Source organism: Macadamia integrifolia, chromosome 6, assembly GCF_013358625.1.
Source record: "Macadamia integrifolia cultivar HAES 741 chromosome 6, SCU_Mint_v3, whole genome shotgun sequence".
In the NCBI taxonomy this organism is placed as follows: Eukaryota; Viridiplantae; Streptophyta; class Magnoliopsida; order Proteales; family Proteaceae; genus Macadamia; species Macadamia integrifolia.
In genome coordinates, this window is record NC_056562.1 from 26,970,885 (window position 1) to 26,988,856 (window position 17,972).

Here is a 17,972-nt window from a genome sequence, read left to right on the forward strand (position 1 = left end):
AGGGATGAAAAAATGAGGACAAAAGAGAATAAAGAGAGAAGGGAGGGGTATAATTGGAAAATCAATGGTTATGGTGTTGTTTAAAATAGCATCACCAGTTCATCCCCTACCTCACAATACAAACCAGAAATCCAGTGGTAACCCTTTCAACTTAGATTGAGAGAACTCAGTCTATTCAACACAAATCGACTCGAAATTTCAGGCCAAGGTTGATAATCTCCAACCCTTTGAACCCCAAGGAACCAACCCTCAAATCAGCAAGTGCAGGGAGACGTTTAATTACTAAAATCAGATATAGAAGTAGCTTTGAAGCAACATGGTTTGCAGGTTTCAATTCTCAGCAGGGGACTTTTTAGGTGATGGATTTCGAGGGATCAACTCGCCGAAGGCAAGGCAGCCTATCCAAAAAATTCTAGAGAAAAAGTAAGGGAGTTGAGAGAGTTCGAGGCATAGTTTTTAAGGCGTTGCCTTACTAGCACCTTAGCGCTGATGCGGTCTAGAGATGGTAAGGCAGTGTTCCGCTTTATGTGAAGTGGCACCTTATGGGTTTTTTTTTAAACACATTTTAAAATTACTTGATGAAGATTCCAAATATAGATTTTTTATTGGTAGGTATATGGTTTTGTTAACACTTGAGATGTATGGGATCATCTTAACTCCACCAAAAATAACCAAAACAAACAAAACAAAAACCCGATTCACAAACAGGGTTTGGATTTTGTCAAGGGTTTTAAGAAAGGGCTTTGAGAAGGAATCAAGGAACAAGGAAGAACCACTGATCCAGGTGACCATTTTGCTCTGGCAGCGGTGGGCTTCATTCTTCTTTGACAGAAGTAGAAATATAGTGGATGACCTTAGGGCTTAGGCACTCATTTTGGCATCATAGAGGTAAGTATAATAAATACTTGTATTTTTTATGTATTCTTTTCTTTATATTTGTAATTTTGTTTAATATGATTGATGATTGATGATTGATGATTGATGATTGATGATTGATGAATGAAGATGAACTTAGTTTATTCACTTTATTGATTTGTTTTCTTGATGAATATCTTACATTGGTATGAATATGAACCTTTAATATTTATTTAACATATGAGTAATAGGATTCAACTAGGATTTGAGCCAAATAGATTGGTTTTATAAAAAAAATTACATAGGAACGCTTTAGTCGATAAGGCGACGCTTTATGCTCGCCTTATCACTAAGGCGCTCCGAAAGACCCTCAAACGCCTCCGTCGCCTTACCGCCTCAAAAACTATGGAGGAGGATATGATTTCAACAGTTTCTTATCCTCCTCCTTAGTTGCTGACTCATTGGTTTGTGTAATGGATTTACTAAATTGTGGAGTTAGCTACACACCTCTAAACTTTTGAGTTCATCCAACTCAATTTGATTGGGTTTGAATTTTTGAAGACCTGCTGGTTTACCGCTACTGTTATCAAGCTGGAGGTTGAAGACAACCTCTAAATTGTTAGTGATTTTAATCTTCTATTGTAATTCTTATTCCCAAGATTTCCCTACCCTTTTGTCTTTTGTCTCATCTGTCCATAGTTTATTAACCCCTCCAAGTCTGTCCCTTCTTCTTTACATATGGATCCCCCTAAGGTTTTGGTTAATTACAATTCTGCCATTAGCCCTCTTTGTTTCTTTTGATATAATTCAAGTTCTGTCATTCTCTACTATTTATTTATTTATTTATTTTTTACCTAAACTTCATATGAAGATCTAACCGTCAAATTACCAGTAATTTTTGCAGTCATATTTGTTTGACTGATCACTAAAATTTGTCAAAAGATTTGCCAGATCAGATTAGTTTTTCTTGGGTTTCTTGATAACCTGCTAATTTGGTGGCCGTGCTATAAACATTGCAAACAGCTGTTGGACCAACTCATATTTTGGGATTATTTTTATTGTCTGCAAGGAACATTTGACCAGCATTTGGGAGACATCAGGCTCTCTCGTTTTGGCTGGTAGTTCTCTTTCCTACAACTGTGTTTCCACCCTGCACTGTGATTTGGTTCCCTGTAGTTGGGATTTCTAGTTTTATTATGAAATTTGTCTTGCGGTTGGGGTTCATTATCTACTTTGATCTGATCTGTTGCTACTATTGATGCTCTTGTAGGTTCTCTTGATTATGGGATTTATGTGTTATTTATCCTTTATTACATCCTCTACATTATTTGTCCATGTGAACTGCTACACATGAATGTAAGATTGGAGTTATTGACTGATGTTTGAAGATTATGGTCATTATAGACTTGTGTCACCTACTTATCTGTTCGTGTGTGTCAGCAACAATCTATTTTCTTGTAAGCTGGTTACTTGTAGTTCACAAAAACCTATGTTGTTATTAGTCGTTCACTGCTACCTTATGTTGTTATTAGTGGTTCGCAAAATCCTTGTGCTGTTATCAGTGGTTCACAGAAACCTCCGATGTTCTTTTACAAGTGTTTCGCAGCAACCTATCTGCCCTTTTATCAGTCTTACTTTGTGAATATTACTACTTGCCTTACTTGAGAAGGGCTTATGATGTTGTTGTTGCTATGACATTTTGGCTTGCGCTTGGTGTTCTGTGTCAGTTATTTTGCTTGTTTCTGTCTGGATTTGTTCAGTATGAAGATTTTCTCCACTATTGTGCTCTGATGTTTGATGAGTTTATGATTGTGTTGCGGCTAGAAGGTGGAGTTGCTGACTACTGGCTTCTACATATGGTTATATGGTCAAATTGATTTCTGCTGGTTATGTCTATCTTTGCTGTTCGAAGCTGGAGCATATATATGTTGAGGGAGTGTGTTAAATATCATAACGTGAGGGGGGGGTCTCATAATCATTGTTAGTGTTGAGTTAATGTCTTACTTTAAGTCATTACATAACTAGTGAAGTTTTTTATTTATTTTTTGGGTAAATAAATAATTCATTACCAAAGAGAAAAAGAAACAAGAGGCCCCAAAAGGGGAAAAGAAAAAAAAATTACATCAAATAGACAAAGGTAAGACCCTCAAGAGAGGAAGGCCTGCAAAATGGAGGGGCTACCCTAGAAAACAACAACATGGCCTGTTCCTTGGGGAATCAATACAGCTGGAGGATATGGAGGAAAGCTTGTTCCTAATGACAAAAGAGATGGTGTCCCAAATCAGTTGAAAAGATCAAGAGTTGGGGGACCATTTCTTGATATTTCTCTCGATCCAAATCTAGTGCAAAGGCAAAATTTTGGATAATGGCTCATAGAGCAATGTGAACACCAATGGCTGAGACGGTTGATCCAGAAGTTGGAATTTGACATTGAGGGATCTATGCGGCTTTATTTGACACTAAGGGATCTATGAAGCTCTATTGTGTTAACAAGGCCATTATAAGTATTGCTCACAATCACGTGCAACTTGATAGAACAAAGCACATTGAAGTAGAAAGACATTTCATCTAGGAGAAGATAGACTCAGGTTACATTTGCACTCCCATTGTGAAGATAGGTGATTAATTGGCAGATATCTGCACCAAAGGGCTCATCTCTCACTCGTTCAATACTCTCTTGTGCAAGCTAGGAATGTATGACATTATTCTCTAGCTTAAGAGAGAGTGTTAGAGTTTATGTAATTTGGATTATTATCTTATTTGTCTTATATTGAATTTTTCCTTTTTTACCTCCCTAGGGACCTGGTATGTAATTCCTCTGATCATTTAGCAAATCAATATAGGTGGGAAGGGTCTATTCCCTCTCTTCTCTCTTCCTCTTACTTCCCCCCTTCTCTTTTCTTCTCTCTTACCTTGATCCTTGCTCACTTCCAACTGACTTTGCACTATATTCTTGAGTAAACCTACTTTGTTAACATATCACTAAATGCTATTTGAGACATGCTTTGCACACAGAAGAATTCCCACCAAAAGAAGCATTAACCTTTTTCTAGAAGGTAGACGCTTCTAGAGCTCACCACCCACCCAACATTTGTTTTCCTAGTTATCACGTTGGTAAGTCCAATGTTGATATTAAAATGGTGAGGCTAAGTTTTGAAGTATTCCAAGCTGACCCCTGTAATAAAACCTAAAACATTCCAGCAGATTCCAGCCCTTGGTTATACATGGGTAGTAGAAGCCGTCTTACCAAACAGACATATGAGCTTAAGACTAGGCATTGAAATATTCACTACCTTGTGGTTTGAAATTGAAAAGGGGAGGAAGAGGACGTCCATTAGGCAGGCGAGTGTTTGGGTCTCTTAACTCATCAAAGAAAGGATGACTGCATGCTTCTAACTGCCATATCACCACAAAGAAAATGTATTATAACTTCATTCCATAAATGGATTCTACACCAAATACAAAGGAAGAACAACGCTGAGTATTGAATTGAAATTAAACTCACAGCAGTGCATCGCAGATTAGGGGAGTACTGAAGGAACCTAGAGACCACGTCAACAGCTTCTGGGGGTAAGCGCTTCTGGAAAACCTGGAAAAGAGAATAATAGGAAAATCTATCAGGATATGGAAAATCTATAATGAAATCTAACTTCTGTAAAAATAAAAAGAACAATATAAGATGCATGCATTTGTGCATCCATCAATGTGGTTCACAAGAGACAGAAACCTTCACTGTTCATTCTTCTGAATCTTAGAAGATGGATCGTACTAACAGTTACACCAAGAGTGCATGTCACAGAGATGACAAAATGTTCTCAAACTTTATCAATTTCAATCCCATACACATGGTGCTTTGGCATGATACATAAGAGTAGCTTTTTTATATTGCACCATGCTTTGGTGTCAGATTCTCACTCTGCCCCAACCTCAAAAAAAAAAAAAAAAAAAACTACATGAGGAATGCCTAGCAGTACGATTTATATTGGCTGTTGGTGGGGCAAAAGGACCATCTACATGGAACTGGGCCTGGTATTACATTAGGACCTATAACTAAATTTACTTGAAAGTAGACAAGATTTTAGAGAAAAAACTAACTTAACAATGAGAAGCTTTGCACCAAAGAGTGGTTGTTACACATATCCATACCTTGTGCCATGGATGAGCTTTTATTTGTGGGAACTTAAATTCTGTATAATTTGGGTTCATGCACTTTATCTCCTCCCTAGTCGGTGTCCCCAAAACCTATACAAAAATTTTCAAAACAAAAACGAAGGATGAAAATTCTGACCTGAAGGTCACTAAGAAAGCTAATCACCGAAAATAGTATCACCTTGATGATCTCAACTAGTTGATCGACCCCACTTTCTCCAGGAAACAATGGCTGCATGAATAATTTGGATAGATGAAAAACATGGAACAATTGTGAATAATGGGAAATAATGGCCAAGAAAGATGGAAGACATATAAAGCCTTTAAAGAGTACAAGACCACCTGTCCAAGGAGTAATTCAGCCATTACACAACCTGTAGACCAGATATCTATTGCAGTTGTGTATTCGGTTGCACCAAAGATGAGCTCAGGGGCACGATAATATCTTGAACAAATGTATGAAATATTAGGTTCTCCTTTGACCTGGATGAAATGAAAATAAAATCAACCTTGACCAATCACGACAAATCATTATTAGTAGTTATCAAAACACTCTACATCAAAGCCTTACCAATACTTTTGCACTTCCGAAGTCGCAAAGTTTCAGCTGATGTGTATGCGGATTGACCTGAAATAAAACAATTTGGCTTTTCATTTCAACAGAAGTAGCAACCAGCCAACCATACAAGGTCAAAAACATCCTCAATGCAAACCTAATGAAGCCTGAGAAAGGGAAATTAACCTAACCCTTTACTTATTCATGCAATTTTTTTTTTCTTTTTTTTGGGTGGGGGGTGGGGGGTGGGGGGTGGGGGGAAGGGAGGACTAGTCTTCTGTCTAAATATGGTAGGCTTTGATAACTACTATTGCAGATTATGAGTGAAGTTTGAAGGTGATTTGTTTGGGGAAAAAATTGGAGAAAGAAGGCTAGATGTGGGCAGGCTAAGAACACAATGTAACTAAAAAAACATAAATCAATAAGGAAAAGAAGAAGAATGTAAGAGGGGGTAAATAGAATAGCCGCAACTCAAATAGGTGTTGTTTCAAGCACTAACTACCACTACAACTCAAAGGCATAAACCGCATGACCAGAAATAATTCATTAAAGAAAATAACAGTTCAATTATACAGCTTGCCCATCTTCCTCGCCTTTATACGAAGCAACAATGATCAGGGGGGAAAAAAATTCTTTCCCTTCTGATTCCCAAATAAAAGGCTCAACTTTGAACAAAAAAGAAACATAGACCTTTTAACTACCTACCTAACTAAATACCAAAACCATATGACCACTTTCTAGTTCTCTACATTGAGTTTTTATGTTTAACCTGTGACTCCAACTTATTGATTCCCACACCATATTGCAAAAAATAAAAACTAACTTCCAAGAAATGACCACACAGTACAGATATGACTCTCCTAGTGATAATCCGACCATGAAACATTAGAGTATTCCCTCCTAATCAACTATGAGTAGGAACATACTTGAAACTCCCATGTGAAGAAGAATTGACCCACCAAAAAATAATAAGAAGACAGTTGGGCATTTGCATAACTGGATGCTTCCGTACAACCCAGTCAAGGCCTCAATTCTATGGAGAACAATAGAGTATCTCAAGGGTGTTCCCACAGAGGATTTTGTTGTTGGCAAGGGAATTCAGACAGGTCAGTTCACTAATGTTGCTGGTCTCTACAAATTCCAGCACCATCGGTGACAATGGTTTTTAATAGGACATAAAGTGATTACACCATTAGTATCAGACAGAAAACTGGTAACACCACTAGCAGTTCAAGTTTCCTCTGGTACCACGAAGTGAAGAAAGCTGTTAAAAAGAGGGTGCAGAAAAGTGATATGGCATGTTGCAGGAGAGAGGAACCAAGAAGCCCCTGCACAATGCAAGTAATGCCAACCAGAACTATAGAGCAAATAGGAATTGTAGGCCAAAGTTCTGCAGTGTGGCCAATCGCCATGAATCCCCTGGAGCATTCTATGGAGGAACTGACATCACACTGGGCATACCAGTAGCTTCCACTGTCATGACCACCTAGCCAGAAAGTGATACTCTCATGCAGGAACATTAACCTTGAAGACAAGCTGCTTCTGTGGCTATCAAAACTAGAATAGTTTCAAACACTTGCTCTTTCTTTTACTTACTTGTTAGTAATTTATCCTAGAAACTTCCTAAAGGAGTTGACTTAATCTCTACCTGCCCCTTCACCACCATCCCCACCAAGACTACGAAACACTCGTATATCTTGAAATGTTTGTACTGAGGTCCGCCTAGCTTTAAGTAATGATGGTTTAGCGCATACAAACAAAGTTCACTGGTTCTTGTTTTTAAATGGATGCTTGTAAAGGACAACTGCAAACTAACAAATATCGAAGTGTTGAAAAAAAAAGAAACTTACAAGTAAGTTCTGAGGCTTAATATCACGATGACAAATGCCGACACAATTATGTATGTAAGCAAGCGCCCTGCAAATCTGCACCAAGAACAAAATGATTAAGGATGCACCGACATAACTGAAATTTCAAACTTGTAAATCACTGGGAAAATTCCAGTAGTCTTCTTAGATATGCAGACAGACATTTGAAATGCCACTGACATTGAACATATTACATGTGAGGTTGACATAGTGCATGAACATTTCACTACTCTTATGTAAGAAGGAAACCCAAATATTGAAATTTGTCAACGCCAGAAATGTCATCATATGAACATGTCTAATACAGATTGATCAGAGGATCTTTTACTTGTTGATCTTCTATCTCTGAAGCTTCAAGCACTATCTCTTCTTTATCATCATAGTTCACTGTGATCACTTCAGGCTCTTTTCCTTTGACAGATGCTTTCTCAATTTCCCTTGGTAGTGTAAATTTTGAGTTCTGCCTTTACCTTTTTTTTTTTTCTTTTGATGAATAAATAATTCATTACCAGGAGAAGAAGAAGAATATACAAGGGGGGACAGGCTTAAGCCGACAAGGAAAAGCCTACCCTATGAAAAGAGGAGCAAAGCAACAATAGCAACCAAAATAAACAAAGCAGACAAGCTGCAACAAACAAAATAAAAAAAGGGGAAGGGGGGGGGGGGGAAGCAACCAGGGGCAGCCAAAAGCGAGACCAAGGGTCAAGGGGGATGGATGCAATCAACCTGCAGGCTCCAAGCTGTTTTGATGTGGGAATTTTTTGGGGTGAAGGGAATGATAACTTTGGGCTTTGGAAATGACATCAAAGTAGATCGCTTTCCAAATCACATCCGAAGATCTAGATTTGGAGGACCATCTACGGATGTTACGCTCCATCCAAAGGTTGTTGATAGTAGCACAGAAAGATAATTTAACCACGGTGTCACAAAGGGAAGGACCAGGGAATGTCATGTCAATCCAAGTGCATTCTCTATCAAAGGGGAGGATAATTCTATGCTTGGGCCAGCATTTGGAGAGGACCGATTTCCAAATGATTGAGGAGAAGGGGCAAGAGAAGAAAAGGTGGGGAGCGTCTTCCACTCCAGAAGGGCAAAGACAACAGGAAGGGTTCACTGGAATGAGACGGTGAATGAGGAAGGACTAAGTGGGAAGACAATCAGAGAAGCAACGCCAGAGAGTGAAACTATGGCGGGGAATGTGGACTTTGAACCAAATCAATTTGTGCCACGGCACAGATGGGGCAGGAGACCTGATATGGTCCCACGCAGAGGAGGAAGAGAATGAACCATTAGAGGAGGGGAGCCAATTGCATCTGTCGATTCTCCCCCGATGACCAGGGGGAGGGGGGAGAGCGGACCAGATATCCTCAAGAGGGGGGAGAGGAAGGAGGGGACCACCCATTGGGAAAGAGGATAGAGGAGACCCGGGCATTAGCAGGGAGGCTAGAGGAGTAGACTCTAGGAGTGACTAAATGGGAAAAGATATCCAAAGGGTGCCAGAGGGAGGTAGAACTGCCTTTACCTTCACATTGCTGGTGTTAGACTTCACTCTCCAACTTGTGAACTGAAATTTTTTGACAGCCGCTACAAATTCTCTTCAGCATTTAATGCCTTTAGGTGGTAATCTTGTTGAAGGGAGAGCTTTCTTTTGACATATTCTGGTAGCTACATGTTCTTCAGTTCGTTTTTTCATCTCTTCCCAAGTCTTAGGCTCACATCTTCTAACTCTGAGCTTCTCTTCATGGAATCTCCACCATCCTCTAGCACGACCAATCAATCGCAAGTAAACAAATCTAAGATTCCGCTCATCTGTCAAGTTGTACTAGTCAAAATATTCTTCCAAAGAATCTAACAATCAAGGAATAGGCATGGGTTTGTCTGTCCAGCAAAGAACTTCTAGCTTCATCTACTTTGCAGTAATATAGACTCTGATACCAAATAATGCAGGGCTAGCTCAATGAATTCTTATTCTACAGAAGGATCAATATACTGTCTAACTGCAGGTCACAGCATACATTAGTTCCAGCAGCACTAAAGAGAACTAAGTCTCAGAATTAGAAAATGTTCCAGATTTAGCAACTGACCATTCTGATGGACCAGTCTTCGTGTCGAAGCGACAAAGGTAGACCCTGTTGAGGGGATTAACTTCTGAAAAAATCAGCCTAAACTAATGGCTGAACAAAGAACTATGAAGGGGACTCAGAATTAGAAGGTTAGAGATAAAAAAATAAAAAAATAAAATAGTAACTCTCTGTTAAAAACACTCTTATCCATTAGATGAAACTCAAATCACATTTGAAGGAAGGCCTATGGCAGGGTATTATCGTAGTAAAACATGGGCTGCATCGGAATAGAGGATCTGCAGTTACTTGTATTCGAAGATATCAACAATAGAACTTCAAATAACAGATGCCCCAGGGTATGTTCACGATGTTTCCAGCCAGCACTTGATCTACCAGCAACAGCACACTCTTCTAAGATCCAGACAACAATTCTAGCAGCAGTAACAGGCATTTGAATGGTCTCAAATGTTGGGTATTTCACAGATCAGTAAAAGAAAAGAAACGAGAAATCGATAGAAAGAATGTAAAAGAAGATGGGGATAGGATCAAGGGTCAAAGTATCGGTATCATGTATCGTATCGGTCCGGTGATTTTAAGAGATGTATCATATCATATCAGAGATACGCAAGACAAGCTATGCATGGAAATTGTCAGGATACCCATGGAAATACACTTTTGGAGCAAAAAATAGTATAAATAATCAATATATAGCATAGTATTAGAGCAACCCAGAGCACAAGGCTCCCACCATTGCAGGGGCTAGGAGGGGCAAATGTACGCAACCTTACCCCTTACTTCGCAGGTGAGGTTGTTTCCAAGTTTCAAACCTGCGACCAACATGTTGTAATAGTGCAACTTAATCATTGGACCATAGGCTCGCCCTAAACAAAATAAAACATGTATCATGTATAAACACTAAAATGGAGAACAACGTATATAAGATAAGTGCATTCGATTGAAACTGTTATAAAGGATGAGGTTTCTTACCTCTTCTAATTCAATTGATTGGGACTAAAAGAGATAGGGGCAAGCCTAGACTGACTATTGACGAAGTGATAAGAAAAGATATGCAATTGGTAGGGCTTGATTCTAATATGACCATAAATAGAGTTTAAGGACCCGTGTAACCAACCCCTTGTAAGGGGACGTTCATGTGATGCTTCAATGACTACTGCTTTCACTTCTTCTCTTACCTCAACTTATTTCACTTATGTAACCTCTTTATATTCGTATATCTATATCGGATCCGTGTAGCCAACCCCATTTAGTTGGGATAAGGTTATGGCTGTTGTTGTTGTTGTTGTTGTTGTTGCTACTGATGATGATGATGATGATGAGGTTTCTTACATGTAGTAATAGTCTAATGCCATGAAGAGTGTCAGGGTGGTTCAAACTCATAGCTGGAAGGGTCTTCAAGAATAGCAGCGACTAGGATGATGTCTTCCCAAAGGCATAGGACTTAGTTTTGGGAAGAAATAAAATAAAATAAACATGAAGAGATTTCATTTTTCTTGGAAATTTCTTGAATTCTAGTACAAATCTTTGCAAATGATGAAGTTTAATGCTATGGGTGGTTCGTTTTACCTAAATCAATGGATTTAGGTAAAACAGAAAACATTAGATATAAAAACAATGATTCAAACACAAAGATCAAGTTTTTGAGAAACCAACCTTTTTCTATCAAATCTCCTTCAACCTCTGATTTCAACGTGTTGAATGATCCAAACTTAGGTTTTCAGGTATCACTTGAATTTCTTTTTAGTGTAGATTAAAACCCCTAACTCAAAATTTATGCGAAAAAAACAAGTTAAAGGGGTCTAAGGAGGACTCTCGGTTGGGAGTTTTTGGGGTTCTTTGCGTTTTTTCTGGGTTCTGTAAGTTTTGTATCGAGAATGAAACCCATATGGGCCTTTTAAGAGATCTGGCATGTATCGCATGTATCATGTCATATCGTTCTGTATCAGCCAATACCATGTGATACGTGGAATACTTTAAGGTTTTTAAAAAAGGGCAATGTATCGCACCATATTGTATCAGTACCCACTGACACCGATACGCATCAGCCTATACAATATGATACAGTGGGATACTTTAAACCATGGATAGGATAGTTGGTTGTGCCTCCCACTCGATCTAGGCCTCTCAACCCAAGGTCTCTCACCTCACACTGCTTCATACAGCCACATGGTAACCACATTTTTTTTTTTTTTTTTAATTCATCAAATCGTGGCCTTTGTCCAGCCATCACTTTATTAAATAACAGAACGTCTATTACAAGATTGGTAACTTTAAAAATAGAAACTAGTCCTATTCTAAGATCTATCTTCTATAAACATGACAAATTAGATACTAAGACTCCACTATTGCAATTACATAAATGGAAAGAAAGAAACTAGAAACTTGCTAATAACTCTCTAGTGATTACAAGTAAATAGAAACTAAACTATAGCAGCATTAGGGTAGAATATTTCTCCACCTAATATCTCCAATGGGGCCCACAAGATGATCTAACAATACTCCCACGCAAGGCAAATATGGGCACACACCACTGTTCATTTGAACATTAGCACTTGAAGCACAGTTCAAGTGAACAGTACCACAAACAGTAACATGAGAAACTGTTTTCTTCCTTGAAATGCATCACTGACTCTGGTTTGTTATGAAGCAATTAGTGGGTCAAAGACAGACACGAGCTAGTTGGCAAAGGGCAGAGATTCTTAATATTGCAGCTTGCAAGGTAAGGAAACCGCTTTCCCACACCTAGAGATTGAAAAAGAAAGCACAAGGGAAGTATTCCAAGACACAAAAAGTAATTCAACACAGAGATGGTTGTAAGGTGCCAACTGCTAATTCATCACTGCAATTGGGTGCGGCCCATGTAAGAGCTTAACTAGGCCAAGGGACCACACACATAATGGAGAAGCAAGCAAAGAGAATTTCCTACCAAGAAAACTGAGAGATTAGTCTATTCCTTTGTACCTCGGGTGGCTCTCTTTCCCTTTCTAATGTAAATTTGACATCAAACACTGAAGGAAATAGGGGGGGGGGGGGGGGAACTCTCATTCATCATTTCATTATGTTACAGGTCCCATTTTTGAACCAATAAGTTAATTTAGCATCTCCTACAATCCAATCGTTAAGAACTTCAACAAAGGCAAAGAATTATCATCATCTCCACACAACCAAAGACCACATGTTAAAATAAAAATAAAAAAATTTACAATTATATTTTCATTTTGGAGAGATTGGTGAAGCAAGATTTATACAGCTTACCCCAAGCAATTGGGGTAAAACCTAGTGACCATTCTACATTGAGTTTGGACAATCAAAAAAGGACGAACCAACCTGGTAAGTGTAGAGTTTGACATATATCAAGGGCATTCGCTGGTTGATCCTATTGTAGTGCCTTGAAATACGATTAACAGTCTCGGGGACAAACTCAAGCACAAGATTTAGGTAAAGCTCTTCCCTATCTGTTGTTGAAAAGAAGCAATGCTTAAGGGCGACAATATTAGGATGATCCAGCATTTGCATGATCTGTAACTCCCTATTCTTGTAGCGCTTGTCTTGGAGTACCTTCTTTATAGCAACGATTTCTCCAGTTTCTCTACATTTGGCCTACATAAATTAGGCAATAAATTATCCCAAGAATAAAATATAACATAAACATGGTTAGCAACCAAATTAGAAATGATTAAATATTCAGGTTACCTGGAAAACAACACCAAAGGAACCAGTTCCAACCACATGTTCCGCTATATAAGTGAATGTCTGCAACCCAAATGAAAAGAATACCCCTTACACATGTCAGGCATAGATCACAATTTTTTTTTAACAATATTCATCACAACAGAGGTCAACGACATTCACGATTAAAAAACTGTCACCTGTCTCGGTTGACCATTCCGACCACCAATAGTTGTTGCTATAACATGTCCTGCCTCAGCACCCATGCCATCAATTATATCTGGTTCACTATCCTGCAAGAAATAGGATCCCAGTTACTATGCAAGAAACATCTGTAATCACAGTTATTGATAAATTCTATAGTTCTGATAGAATTCCCACAAAACATCATCATTACAACGTCAATAAACCCTTATAAAAAACGCAATCACCCCACGCCAAGCAATTATGATTACAACCACAAGAAATTAGAAAAATTTGTATTCCCAATCAAATTTGATGTGTGATCTCATATACCGTGCAGAAAAAGGAACAGTGCACTTTTATCATTAAATTGTTCCACTCGGTCATGGAGATAGTAAGAAAAGCCAAGATTTGATGGAGAAATTTCACATTTTTATTGTGGGTTAAAGGGAAATTCCACTCTGGAAAGAATCATAAAAATTTACACAAGCATAACTCACGAACTCAATAATTCTTTGTAGATTCAAGTGCTTACTCTATCATCGTCCTGGTCCAACCTGCTGTCACTTAACCTCATCTCCAGCATTTCTCTTCCCAACCAGTCAACTGAACTAGATGATCCCTTGAAGCTGTTAGCTGTCCTCGAGCTGCCTACACCACCATGTCCTAGTCCAGCAGCAGATGCCATAAATACAACTGGTGAGTAATATCAATACTAGTTCTTGCTAGCCTCTGTATGAATCATCGTAGTTCTCCACTTCATCTCATCCAGGCACCAGTCCTCCTGGAGAAAAATATAGCATTCTAAAATCAATAATTGAAATCCAACATAAAGTCAAAAGCAAGAGAGGAAGTAGATCTATTCAATTAGGGAAAATTCGTATTTTATTTATTTTTTTCTTTTGCTCCCTGATAAGCAGAAGGTTAGATTTGTTCTAATGCAGGTTTAGACATCTCAAAAATGATGCCGATGCCAATGCCAAAAGGGAGTGGCAAAGTATTAAGAAATGGTGTGAAGACAAATGATTCAACAATATAATGAAATAAATAATTGGTTCCATTTGTCACGAATAGTAAATCCTTGTTCATTAAATACTAGTTGAACAAAGTTATGAAACCCTCAAACTACCAGCAACTACTGAAATCTGCCAACATCTCAAAATAATATAGTAGTAGAACGGCAAACATCTCCAAATGAAAGAATAAACTAGAACTGAAGAAAAGGATAAGAAATGCTTGGCAATTAGAGTTGTCTGCTAAGGCTTATACCATCAAAATTAGTCAATGAATGCTTGAACATAAGATGTCAGGTAAGATAAGGCAAGGATTAGGAAAAAGAAATACTCCACATTACATGCCTGAAGAGAGGACCAAATGCCATAAAGATTTAATCCTGTATACAGCCAATGAGAAATGTCCGGCCATCATCTAAAAGAAGAACATGATAAATCCTACAATGGGATGATATTTGATGCGCAAAACAACAAAATCTGAGATGAAACTCACATTTCCCTTGAAAAAGGGACACATGTTCACACTGACGTCAAGATAATACATCCTCGCCAAAAATAAACAAATAAACATCCCACTCCCTGACACTGCATGAAGTTTGCAACAACAGATGTGGGGTGATATAAGCATGAATATTGTAATCAAAGAAATAGCCCATTTTGGCCTACTTTCTTCTTTGCTTTTTAATTTTTTTCTTTTTTCTCACTATAGAAGTACTTAAATGATTATTTAAAGATTAAACTCTGCCTAAACATCGAAATCAAAGACCACATTTCTAACCATAACTAAGGTACTTGTTAAGTACTTAGATTTTAGATAATCTAACAGTAAGGGTAATCCAAGTTCCCCAACTGCCTCAACTTAAAGTATACTTATCAACTTTAACAACCTACTCACCAGACAACAAATTATGTTAAATTCAATTAATGTTTTTTTTTAACATTCTGTCTTCTTGGTTTCCACCAGACACCATCCTCCTAATGTACCACAATTAACTGACACCATTACTAAAAACCTAGATAACTAATTGAACAGCATGCATGCCCTCCAAATTTACCAAAATTAACTGAAACTAATACTAAAACCCAGACAACTAATTGAACAGCATCTATGTCCTCCTAGTTTACCAAAATTAACTGACACCATTACTAAAACCAAGACAACTAATTGAACAGAATCTATGTCCTCCTAATTTACCAAAATTAACTGAAATTATTACTAAAAACCAAGATAAATAATCGAACAGCATCTATGTCCTCCTAATTTATCAAAATTAAATGAAACTATCACTAAAACCAAGATAACTAATCGAACAGCATCTATGTCCTCCTAATTTACCAAAATTAACTGAAACTATTACTAAGAACCCAGACAACTAATTGAACAACATGTATGCAAGGATCAGACAATTTTAAGACCATTAACATCCCAAACACATCCGTCAAAACAAAAGCCCCACATCAAAAAAAAAAAAAAAAAAAAAAAAAAAAGTAGCTATAGAATACTGGAATCAGTACAGTAAAAGTAACATCTTCACCAGTTCGCATCACAGAGACAGAAATCTCGACAATTCGATCATACCCTCTCTTCATCAACAGATCAAAACCAAAAAAGAGAGAGAAAGAACCCAAAAGACATTCATCGAAGATTCTCCTTTTTTTTTTTTTCTTTTTTCCTAATTCACTAACCTGGATATACTGAAGAATTTCAAAGCAGAAATCGTAACAGAATTCATACATCATTAGCTTCACCCCAGGCTGAAAAAAGAGCTTGGAAAAACCCTATGGCAGATGAGCAGAAAGAGAAAGAAAAGGAAGATCGAAACAAAACAATGAAATAGAGCGTGAAGAGGTGCTTGATTGCTATTTCGAGAATAATTTCAGAAGCATTCGTCTTTTCTCCGTCTCTCTCCTCTTTCTCTCTCTCTCCCACTCTTTATTTTTTTTGTAAAACTCTCTCCCACTCTCTCACTGGTTAATTTCGTCTTTCGATATCTCTGACAAGATTAATTTTTCCTCTCTATAATATCTACTTATCTCTCTCTTCTCTCTTTACGGCATATGGTTTTGTGAGATCGGTTTAAAGTGAAATAGAGTTTTAGTCCGTCCGATTGGTATTGATAATTTGGTAGGGTCCCATTAATGAATAGAATCCAACGGTAGGATAAGACGATGGTATAAGAGGTCGGGCTTTTGGAGATCTAACGCCCGATGACGCCGGGTTGTTGTCGTTGTCTGACGCCACCACAGCAACTTTGACGGTTTGACTAGATTTGGCGAGATCTGAATTTACCAATCACTCTACGGTTTTTCATTTAAAAGACAAAAATGGCCACGTGGGTAAGTGGGTTGCGTCTGTATGTGTTTAGGTTTGCGATCGAAAAATCGGAATCATATCGGTCCATCCTGATTCTCACCGGAGCTGACCAAGGTGGATCGGTTGTAGCAAGGGTCTTGGAATCGGCATCCATATCGGTAAGGGTGTAATCGGTTCGGGTTTGGTTTTGGTTTAAATGGTGCGGATCGGTTTGGTTCACATTTATTTGACTAAAATCATAACTACATCATTTATTAAACGGTTCCACTTTCTGAAATGGTGATCGTTTAGTAAACGGTTTCGGTTTTCATGGTTTCTAAACGGTGTCAGTTTCACGGTTTTAAACGGTTTCAGTTTCGATTTATTCTATACGGTTTGTAAAACGGTTCACAATCGGTTTGTTATAACTTGCAACCATCTCTAAAGTGAAGATCATAAGTTTATCCAAAAATAATTGACAACCGCAAATATGAGATTCTATATTGACGATGGTATGTCTTAACTTGATAATATAGTGTTATTTTTTTGCATGATCATTCTCAAACATATAGAAGTAATATGATACAACATCCAAATCCAGCCTTCTACAACATAAAATATTAAAATGACAGGTGGTTCAGCCAAAACACCCCATCTGTGATAACATAATAACATAATAACATAGTAACATATATGGATTACAAGTTCACGATCTAAAACCTAAACTTGAAATAAATTGCAATAAATCATACCAAAGCAGGATGAACACTTAATTTAATTGTTAATTGTTATACGGATTGCTGCCCCTGCTTTATTTAATTGTTATATGGATTAATCTGATCGGTTTAAACAGTTCGAATTAAACGGTTTCAATTCGGTTTAAAACCAACGGGTTTCACGGTTAAAACTGACCCCACTCGACCCATTTAGCTAATTTGCCTAAAACTTGAAACCATAACCGCACCATTTACTAAATTGTTTTATGCTTTTGGTGTAAACAGATCGGTTCGATTTCGATAAATGATTTCGGTTACAAATTCACATCCTTACATATCGGTCATAGATGAATCCCGATTTGAATCGATCATTAATCGGAGTGAATCGGTTGAATTGATTAGTGTTGATTTCCATATGAATCAATCGATTCTTGATCTGATTCATTGATTTCATCAATCCGTTTAGGATTGGATGATTTTGACCATCTTGAGGTACATCACGACCTACAGGCAACATCAGTGAGACCTAGAAAGGCAACCCAATTGGGAGTCAAAGATCCATAGTAGTTGCAACCTCTAGGACTTCATA

At 37.9% G+C, this 17,972-nt stretch overlaps 1 protein-coding gene across 6 annotated transcripts in view; it reads right to left on the reverse strand.

Annotated features, from left to right (window-relative positions):
* LOC122081300 (shaggy-related protein kinase kappa) overlaps positions 1–16,359 on the reverse strand; it is a 21,143-nt gene extending 4,784 nt beyond the window's left edge. Inside the window, exons 1-12 of one of the 6 annotated variants that reach the window (XM_042648359.1) lie at positions 16,061–16,359; positions 13,897–14,145; positions 13,379–13,471; positions 13,203–13,262; positions 12,837–13,109; positions 7,411–7,485; positions 5,576–5,632; positions 5,347–5,487; positions 5,186–5,236; positions 5,002–5,097; positions 4,361–4,444; positions 4,149–4,251 (exon numbers count right to left, since the gene is read on the reverse strand). In XM_042648359.1, coding sequence (XP_042504293.1) covers positions 4,149–4,251; positions 4,361–4,444; positions 5,002–5,097; positions 5,186–5,236; positions 5,347–5,487; positions 5,576–5,632; positions 7,411–7,485; positions 12,837–13,109; positions 13,203–13,262; positions 13,379–13,471; positions 13,897–14,049 — 1,186 coding nt within the window. In that variant the 5' untranslated portion in view covers positions 14,050–14,145; positions 16,061–16,359. Of the gene's footprint in view, positions 1–2,913; positions 4,252–4,360; positions 4,445–5,001; positions 5,098–5,143; positions 5,237–5,346; positions 5,488–5,575; positions 5,633–7,410; positions 7,486–12,836; positions 13,110–13,202; positions 13,263–13,378; positions 13,472–13,896; positions 14,146–15,909; positions 16,028–16,060 lie in introns of those variants that run through there. The other 5 variants (XM_042648358.1, XM_042648355.1, XM_042648354.1 and 2 more) reach the window with 5 other exon arrangements.
* Between the last annotated feature and the right edge of the window lie 1,613 nt (positions 16,360–17,972).